The sequence below is a fragment of the Pararge aegeria genome, chromosome 13 (genome assembly GCF_905163445.1).
Source record: "Pararge aegeria chromosome 13, ilParAegt1.1, whole genome shotgun sequence".
Taxonomy (NCBI): domain Eukaryota; kingdom Metazoa; phylum Arthropoda; class Insecta; order Lepidoptera; family Nymphalidae; genus Pararge; species Pararge aegeria.
The window spans coordinates 1,174,232-1,184,721 of NC_053192.1; the positions used below are offsets into that span (position 1 = coordinate 1,174,232).

The 10,490-nt window shown below is 32.8% G+C and overlaps 1 protein-coding gene across 3 annotated transcripts; it reads right to left on the minus strand.

Annotated features, from left to right (window-relative positions):
• Window positions 1–298: 298 nt before the first annotated feature.
• Window positions 299–10,184, minus strand: LOC120628999 (protein-S-isoprenylcysteine O-methyltransferase). 3 transcript variants are annotated; one of them, XM_039897712.1, is made up of 5 exons: window positions 9,876–10,183; window positions 8,940–9,198; window positions 6,465–6,574; window positions 4,213–4,320; window positions 299–1,841 (listed from the first exon to the last, which is right to left on the minus strand). In XM_039897712.1, exons 1-5 carry the CDS (start codon window positions 10,077–10,079, stop codon window positions 1,647–1,649), a joined length of 876 nt encoding a protein of 291 aa, XP_039753646.1. In that variant the 5' UTR covers window positions 10,080–10,183; the 3' UTR covers window positions 299–1,646. The 3 variants fall into 3 exon arrangements, with proteins under 3 accessions (XP_039753646.1, XP_039753648.1, XP_039753647.1); XM_039897714.1 differs by lacking the exon at window positions 9,876–10,183 and adding an exon at window positions 9,689–9,837; XM_039897713.1 differs by lacking the exon at window positions 4,213–4,320 and having other exon boundaries at window positions 9,876–10,184.
• Between the last annotated feature and the right edge of the window lie 306 nt (window positions 10,185–10,490).

Sequence of the window (10,490 nt, forward strand, 5' to 3'; positions counted from 1 at the left end):
TTGAAATCCAAATAATAATTAATTTTATTTACGTCATTCACAACCGTTTACACATTAAACTGTCTATACACACATTCATATACATAAAGCACAAACACATATATAATATGTACAATTCAGTTACATTTATTACCTATTTACAGTAATTAGGTAGAGTAGAACATTTATAGAAAAATATTATGTTACAAATTGTGTTTATTAAAGATTTTATTTTCACAATAAATAGGTACTTAAGTACTTTAATGTTTTACGTATAATTTATTTGAACACCAGATTGTGCTTATAAATAAGATTTTTATGATTTTTAAATAAACAAATTAAATAATTAAATAACTATTGTGTTTAGCCATTGAAACTTTATGTTCATGAGACTATAAGCATGTTAGAATACCTATCACGTAATTCAGAAACCAGAGTCAGTAATTTATTTTTTGAGTTTTTTTTACAATTCAATTAAATTATCTCGATTTACAACTGTACTTTGGTTTTTGTCTAAACTACTTTAAACTGAAAACATACCTACTGCATCTTAAATAACACTCAAAGTTAGTGGTAACCTAAATCAATAAAAAAACGAGCAAAATAACAATAACATAAATGCAAAATTCCATGAGATCGCAATTCAAGATATACATATAGCTTATGCAAAAAAAAAAACAATCGCCTTCGTATCGCTAATACCGATTTGATCTATTTTTTCGTTTTGTACGCTACTGAGTTTTTATTTAATTTATACCAGTGATAGAGGACACTACAACAGACTGACATGACATTTCACAAGTGCTTATAAACTGGGCCTACTTGAAATAAATAAATTTTTAATTTGAATTAATACCTTATAAAGGATTACTGTTTTTTTTTCGAAAACGTTATTATATACGTAGAAACATTGCCGACGTTTGTCTCTTACTTAACATTGTTAGAGAGTCAATAGATAGTCCGGAATTACTTAGTAAATTAGACTTTTTTGTACACTCCCGATTACCTAGGCATAAAAATATTCTGCACATACCTTTAATTAAAACTAAGAACAGATTTCATTATTTTGTAATGTGTTTTTCGCCTTCTTCATTCTGTTTAAAATAACCTCGAAATTTATTGATATTACGGTAATATGGATAAATTGTTGAATGTTCGGTAAACTTATTTTTTGGTATAGTTTGCTACCCTTATTACCCTTAATAAGGTACCCTTAATTATATAGAACTTATTGAGAAAACTTGTTATTAGTTTTAAGTCAACCAATTTTTGAACTATTTAGCAATTACAACTGTTTGTTTTCCAATTAAAGAAAAATGAATAAATAAATAATACTTAAATTTACAAAATATGCTTATTTCTATTTCATACGTTGGCCAGTGTGCTCTGAATGGAGAAAAGAAACGCAGGTGTCACGTAGTTTTTCTTTAGACTGGTACAGCAATATCTTAATATATTTGTATTGGGTGATACTAAAAGAAAATAATGATTTGTTAATATCTCAAAGAACTTAAAATTAAGTAAGAGCGCAATACTTTTAGTATAGATATGTACATTGAAATTTTCTAATAAAACAATTTATATAGCACCTACTCCTTTGGCCACATAAAGCAGAGCAGCTCTGCAAATCTGAACCTTAACACTTCCAGTTGTTTCTACTACATCTCTCACCAGGCGCCATTTAAACCAGGTATATAACCCCTGATGAAAGGCAGACCGGTTCCGACCTTCTTCTGGTAATCCAGGTACTGGGTGCCGAAGAAAGATATGAGGAACATCTCCTCGGCGAAGATGCGCTCCCTGAAGAACGTCCAGGATACCAGGGTGTATATGATCACACAGATCGGGTTCAAAAGGATTATCTGGAATAGATAAATCAATAAAATTATTGCATGGAGAATATGCACTACCGTTGCTAACACTTTTTTTAAAGTAATATTTGGACAAGTAAGAGTTGGAAGCCATCTACGGACATCTACAGCCATCTACGATGACGGTAAGTGGAAAAAGTTTGATCTAAGGGATTACGACTTGAGTCATAGAAATGTATTTATTTATTTACTAGCTACTATAGCTTGTAACAGTTATCTTATTAGCTATTTTATAAATTAAAATTGGCCAAACATCCTAATTAATAACTAAAACTAAGAATAGATTTAATTACTTTATAATCCGTCTCTCGCCTTCTTAATTATGTTTACAATGATCCCGAAATTGACTTATTTTATGGTCATATGAACAGTGTACGTCGCAACTTAGTAGATAAACTGTTGCATGCTAGGTAAACTTAACACTTTGTTATAGTTTGCTGCGTTATTGCTGGGTTCTATCAGGTACCCTTGTTTATATAAGACTTATCTGTGGAAACATGTTATTAGTTTTAAGTCAACCAATTTGTTAACTATTAAGTATCTACAACTGTTGCTTTTCTAATTAAAGAAAAAATAAAATAAAATAAAATAACTACCCACTTGAGCACTTGGTGTATGAGTGCTCCATAAAAAGAGTTTCCCAATTATTGCTCAATATTTTCAATATACTGTTGGAGCTCCCGTCATGCTTATCAGTGATTTAATATTGACTTTAATACTTTAAAAATAAAAGATCTCAAATTGAAATTAATATCTTTATTGTTTTTTTGATTATGAAAATTAAGCTTAATTTGCTCCGCGAATAGCAGGAGAGTCTGTATGGTGTAATTTATAATTTCTTCAATCCTTATACTCCACACCAAACAGATCCTCGGCAATATACCCTCTACGCACGTTTAGCTCCGAAACCGGAGCATCCTCAGGCGATGTTGACTTTACAATGAATAATTGTAACTTAACAATTTGAAGTAATTATAAATTTTACCATACAGATTCTCCTGCTGTTCGCGGAGTATAGCAAATTAAGCTTAATTTTCAAATATTATGGATTTCCGCAAAGTAGCACCTGCTTCTATCCAATTTTGTTTTTTTTTTGCCTTTAATACTATACAAAAAAAGACCTCAAGTCGTTATCAATATTTATATCGCTTTATGTGTGTATTCCGGTCTATGTATTAGTATGTAGTTATTCGTATGTATGCTCTTTTCATTTTCATTTTAGTTTTCCTAATTCTAAGGTTGCCTGGCAGAGATCGCTACTTATCGATAAGGCCGCCTTTCGTATCCCTACTACTTGAAGAGTCTGTTTTTTTTTTCTTAAAATGTCGTGAGTATAAATAAAGAGTATGAATAATGTAAATAAACATCTACGACTAAAGTCGCAATCCCTTGGAGCTGTATAAATAAAACTGCTTATAAAGCAGTTAAAGGCAATGGTTTTCTGCTTAAAATGGCAGATAGCAGGTTGGTGGATCTGCTTGGTCTATTGATAATTTAAAAAAACGTGTGAGCCGTCACGGAACGCCTGGCAGATGTGAAACATCGAAAATGTTTTCTGTTATTGCAGATATTGCATAATGAAAAGATTAAAGCATTACAAATTTGTTCCACAAATAAAAATAAAAAAAACAACCAAATGGATAACCACTCCTTTTTGTAAGTCGGTTAATAACGACTGTTGTATTACAAATTTGATATTCATTTTTATTGTTACATACGAAATACTAAAATTCAATCATATAGCGTGGAGATGCGTCGCCACGGCCTGTGTCGCCACGCCAAAAATCAGGTTTACCCTCCGCCTATAGATGTTTCACATCAATAGTTTTGTAAATAAATCATAGAATGTAAAAGATAAAAATGGTTACAATGGGTTATTTTTTGGACATAAACATATCCCGTCGCGGACTTTATAAAAGTGTACATACAATACTGCAGCACATTATTTTGCGCTCGTAGGATTCAGTCAGCGTTTGCAATAAGCGCAAAAGAATGTGTTTATTTACGACAAAACATTAGAAACCTAGAATTATGTGTATCTCCAGTATATTATGCATGTATTATACATATACACCTCCCTCTTTGAATCACTCTATCTATATAAACATCTAAGCATATAATATAAGGAAAGACAGGGACGCGGGAAGCGACTTTGTTTTATACTATGTATACAGATTTAAGAACATACAGAACCCTCATTCAGCCATTATTACATGCAGTGCATTGTGTCCAAAATAGTGAAAACACCTCGCGCACGTTTCATTTCAAACCCGCAGGATGTTACCTCACAAGCTCACAAACTTTTTTTCCCATTTTACCATTTTAATCCCATTGTTTCACATCAAAAGAATCTTATATTTACCTGAGTGCCAACAGACCAATAAAACCAGCCCACGTAGCTGGGATGGCGACAGAGGTGGTACACCCCGTGGGTGACCAGCCGGTGGTCTGGGCTCTTCACAGTCTGCACCTAAGATAAGATAAGTTTAAGATTGTTTATGTATCAAAATACAATACAATATGTGTGATACAATAGGCATGATGATAGTAACAAAGAATAACTAAAATATTAGTATTTATCTAATTATATATTTATATTCTAAATTTCATATAGGTTTAAAGCAATAAAATATTTAAACTCTTTATTTGTACACCGCTACACAATATAAAGGACGAATAGAGAGAAACACTGGCATAGAATACAAAAGGCGGCCTTATCGCTTAGAAGCAATCTCTCTCTCGGCTCTCCCAGGTAACCTTAGAATTAGGATGACAAGAGCGAGAACTAATAGGTGGTGTGAAATTACTATAAACCTACATTCAAATAACATACGAATACATTAACAAAAATTACAAAAATTAAGCTTAATTTTCTATACTTCGGTAAAAGCTGGAGAATCTGTATGGTATAATTTATAATTTCTTCAATCCTTATATTCCACACCAAACATATCTTCGGCAATGTACCCTCTACGCACATTTTGCACGTTAAAATTATCTTCCACAAAGTAACGCCTGTTTCTTTTCAATATAAAAATAATAAACTAATATATAACATGTTTCAACGCTGAAGGAAAATCGTGAGGGTACCCGCATGCATAGTTATCCATACTGTTCTCCAAGGGCGTGTTAAATTCACCAATCCGCACTGAGCCGACGTGGTGGACTAAGACCCTTCTCATTCAGAGAGGAGACCTGTTCCCTGTAGTGGGCCGGTAATGATGCTGTAGTTCGTAAACCTGTACCTAACTTTTATTGCTACTTTTATAAGTAAAATGGACATTCTAAGGGAATGCAGATTTTTTTTTTGTACTACGAACGAACGAACGAACGAACGCGTTCGTATTATAAAAAATATTATAAACACGGAAAGCTGTGCGACTCATTTTAAATCGTTAAAAATTTTGACCGTGCCTTGTATATACATACTAGAAACATGCAAATTTGTAAGAAAACATCCCGATTTTTTTTAAAAAAAAACTCCAAGACATGCCCCGGCAGGATACATTGCGGCGCATGCGCAAACACAACTTTGTCCTACCGCCATCTAAATTAAAAATCCACAGCACCGGCCCAAACCAAAATTTACAACAAAATCCCGGAACATATAAAAGAAAAAGAAAGTATAAACTTATTTACAAAATCCTTAAAACATAACTTGCTAGAGAAAGCTTATAATAAAATAAACGACTTCCTAAATGAGAATATTTAATATTGACAATAATAAGTCCGCCTCTCAATCTGGTTACAGCGCCCTCACAGGGTTCCATTTCAAATGTAAACATTAGATTGACATTATTTTTTGAAAAAATATAATAATTATGTAACCTATATGACATTGTAATGGACTTGTAATTGAATAAATAAATAAATTAATTAATCTATGCTATAAATTAATACATCTCATGCCACTAAAATGTTGCCTTTGACAACAATCTTAGTTGGTGTTAAGTGAAGATGCTTTGTATGAAGGTGCGAACTAACTTGTTAGAGCGTTGTTTTATATTCCACAACAAGTCAGCCCTTAAGATGGTTAAGGGCTGAACTGTTGGGCTAGCAAATCGGTATCTACACCGTATCGGAAAGCTAAATAGCTTAGCGGCACGTCTTTGTCGGTACGGTGGTAACTTGCCACGGCCAAAGCCCCCCAGTGTAAAATATGTTGTTAAACTACAAGCGCAACAATACACAAACATCTTAATTAAATGAAAATTCAGTGATTCCCGAAGCTGGATTCGGATTTATAGAAGACTAGCTTCTGCACGCGACTTCGTTTACCATTTTAAAGAACTATTTGAGATATGTTATAGAAACTACATGTCCTCTTCCATAGCATAGGCGACATACCAAATTTCAAAGCTCATCTGCCCCCTGCTTAACTCGTAAACAATTTTCAACTTTCCCTCAGGAACTACTTAAGGAATCGGTATAAAAGGTAGCCTACGTTCTTTACCATGTCAAAGGCTACATGCATGCTAAAATTCTACCAAATACGTACATTAGTTTTTGCGCGATTGAGTAACAAACATCCACACTTTCACATTTATAATATTAGTACATCACATCCATAAGACAACTAAATTATTCATAACAACATAATTTTGTGTAACTCACAAGGTGATTGAAGTTTGTCTTGGCAGTGAACATTGCCATCTTCCTCATCACTTCGCCAACTACGCACATCACAACTCCTATGTGGGAAAGCCAGAATACAGTTTTCATATCTGAAACAGATAACGTTATGAAAGGCTATTGATTGAAATATTTTTAAATACCTATATCATCTGTCTACAAACATGTTTTCTTTATTATTCTATATTAATAATTAATAATTTCTATATTAATAATTTACTGGCCAAGCAGATGGCGCACCTTACGTTAGGTTGAAAGCCATCACCTATAAATAAACCTATAACAACACTTCACAGGACATGCAAGGAACACATGCAACAATGTCAATCAACATGAGGCGTAGGTTTTAATCCGACTTGCAACCAGGCCCTTCGGGTTGAAACACAGCAATGCAGCTTATAATATAGCTATGTCACGTTAAGGAGAAGTTTGAGTTTAAAAAATATATATGAATACTAGCGGACCCCAGCGCTATTTGTCGGGCCGATTTGTGAATCTAAACCATCCAGGGTGCCAACCAAACGAATTCATTCAAATCTTTCCAGCTGTTTAGGAGGAGTTCAGTGACATACTCACGCACATAAGAATAGATATCATATCATTTATAAAGATATTTCAGGCCCGATCTAACACTTTGAAAATTCGATGTTTGCGATAGTTTATCTGTTTTTTAATCTGCTACCTGTTTCTGGCCAAGCCTCAAGAAAGTATAAACTTATTTACAAAATCCTTAAAACATAACTTGCTAGAGAAAGCTTATTATAAAATAAACGACTTCCTAGATGAGAATATTTAATATTGACAATAATAAGTCCGCCTCTCAATCTGGTTACAGCGCCCTCACAGGCTGCCATTTCAAATGTTAACATCAGATTGACATTATTTTTTGCAAAAATATAATAATTATGTAACCTATATGACATTGTAATGGACTTGTAATTGAATAAATAAATTAATCTATGCTTTTCTCATGCCACTAAAATGTTGCCTTTGACTACAATCTTAATTGAATCTCGCATACGTCTTCTGTAATCAAGTTGAACGTATGCTAATGCTTTATCAATGCGAAATTTTATCTCAGTAACAACCTTCGTTACCTTAAGGAAACATTAACTTAACAATTTTATAATATTTATTAGTGTTTTTACCTACACTTGGAGGAATTATCAATTCTATAAATGCATATAAATTTTTTTCGGAACCGACCTACAGTCGCTATGAGACTTGTGTAAAAGGCATATGCTAATTTCGGCATCGATGGTAGGAGAGAGCCGTAGCTTAATTTTAGCGATTGCCAGAAAGTCGCAGGTTCAAATACTGTCGGTTCCGAAAATTTTTTATATGCATTTTAAATATACTTCTATCTTCTTCTAGGATTCATTCATGTTGGAGAAGCCTGAAGTTTTATTGTAATGTGAACCATCATGTAAGTCCCACTGACTCGTGCGCTACGCTTGCTCAATGACCTAACTAATAGTAATTCGGAACTGGCATATTGCACACTCTGCCCCTTTAGCTCCAGAAGCAAATTAAAATGTTATTAGAGAGTTGGTAATCTAAGATATCAATTATGTTTTGTTTTTATTATTATTTTGAATTAGAATTTTTGGTTATTGTTATTATTGTTTTTTTAACTCTTAATGTTATACAGCTTATTTTTATGTTTTAGTTTAATTTAATTTGTTGTAATTATTACTCATTCATACATTCTTTTAAAAGCTCCGGGGAGACTAATTGGGCAACTGTAATGTCTTCACGGCGTGCGTTGCTAAATAAATAAATCAAATGAATAAAAGATATTCAGAGATCCACAGAATCCATCCACAGAATTAAAAATCTCATGGTATTTTGTATACATTCAGTCAGACAGTCCACAAACCGCACTAGGCCAGCGTGATAGACTACAGCCTTAAACCCTTCTCATTGTGGTAGGAGACCCTGTAGTGGGCCAGTAATGGGTTGATATGATCATGATAATGATAAAAAAGGGAATTCTCATATTATTTACACATAACAAATAAGTTAACTGATTAATAATAGATTTAAAAGCAAATAATTAGAAAATAAAGCCTTCAAAAAGTTACACATTATATGTAACTATTTTGTGAAATAATGTATATCTATTACAAATAAAACCTAAAATACTAGAAACATGAGACATTTGCTACTAGTTATTGTGTTTTCATTGTTTTTCTGACTTTCTGTAGTATGCAATAAAGGTGTGTTTAATGATAACACTTTGTTTTGTTTGTTAAAGTTTCAACACTTTAGACTTTAATTTAATACATAAGACAAAACAAAGTTTATAATAGAAATTTCCATTGTAAACTTTGTGTTGTCTTATGTAATTCAATACTGTTGAAACCATTTATTTAATTGATAAAAGGCTCTACAGTTTACTAAATAATTGCAACTGGATTGTATCACTAGATAGATTAATAATGACAAAATTCTTACCAGGAAAGAAATAATTTTCAATTGCTGCCTCAACCCAACTGGATACAGCAGCAACCCAATACTGCACACTGTGATTCAATATAAATGAATCCACAGTCAAAGTTTTAGGGTTAGTCAAAGCTACAGAGAGGAACTCTGAGAAGTGGAACATGGAGAAAGCCATGGCATAAAGTCCAAATATGTGATAGCTGTTGTCATAAGTTGCAAAATAGAGTCCTGTTGCAAACACAGAGCCTAGGAAAGCTGATCTGACTGCTACCTGAAATGTGAACAAGGTATTTAACAGAAAAATATTACAGTGCAATCAACTTATTATTATTACTGGGAAGCTGAGAAAACAACTAATAACTATGCCTGTATGTATTCATTAAATAAAGCAGTGATTTTTACACTATTCTATTTGATAAAACATTCACCCAGCTTAGATGCTGTTTCTTCTTAGACCAGTGTGGCTTTAGAACCATGGTAGCTGTAGTTTAAAGTAATAAAATTAAAGGAATTTATCACTATCACTTCTAAAAATAGATAATTTTTATGTATGGATCAAATTTGCTTTCAATAGGTCTCTGACTTTGAAGTATGTAGAATATGGTGTAAAATGCACTACAAATCTCAATTTGTACGAAAGGCTATCTTACTAAAAAAAATACTGAAAACATATAGATGATAAGCAAATAAAAAAAAATTAGAATGAAGCCAGGTGAATGTATAACAGAAAAGATGTGAAAGAATATACAATAATACAATACCGAAGTCAGACTGATTAACATGATAACCATTCAAATTTTAAGAAATATTTAAAACATTAGCATTAATTTTATGAATCACGATTATAGTATACACAGATGTAGTAGTTCCAGCAACCGAAAAAACAACGTTATTGACGGTTTTAAAAAGAAGCTAGATAAGTGGACTAATTGGATCTATTATACTAACATCATAAGTGAAGCCTTTTAGGGAGTATCGCAGAACGAAGTTGAACAGGCAGAAGTATAGCCCAGGGCCCCAGTACGTTAGAGCCCACAGCTCAGACGTGAAGCCCAGAACACTGGATGAAAACAGCGACACAATAAACACAAAGCAGGATAATGAGAAACACAATACAGCGTGCTTTGCGGCGGGGCTCACGTTTCCCATCATTATTAAAACAGTATCAAATAACAATAGGTTTGCAAAAATAATTATTAATTTTGAATAGATTTTGAGCTTTTGAGTTTTGAACTATTTAGTGTTTTCGTCTTTTTGACACTTAGTGCCTTGACATTTCCCTGACATTGATATATTTCAGAATGTTGGTAGATTGTAATGTTGGTATTATTTGCACTGTTCTGCACTGCATCAGTACTAAACTAGAAACTAAATCAGTTAGGAATATAATATCAGAGTCAGGATTTAGGTACCTATGCTTAGTACAATAGTATGAATTACGATAGTAACTTTAAATCAATGTTTATTATGTATAATTCAATGTTCTTAGGTTAGGTTAGGTTAGAATGTAGAGGCATTAAATATTGTCTATGATTTCCGTTTAGTTTACTGATTGGCTAAAAC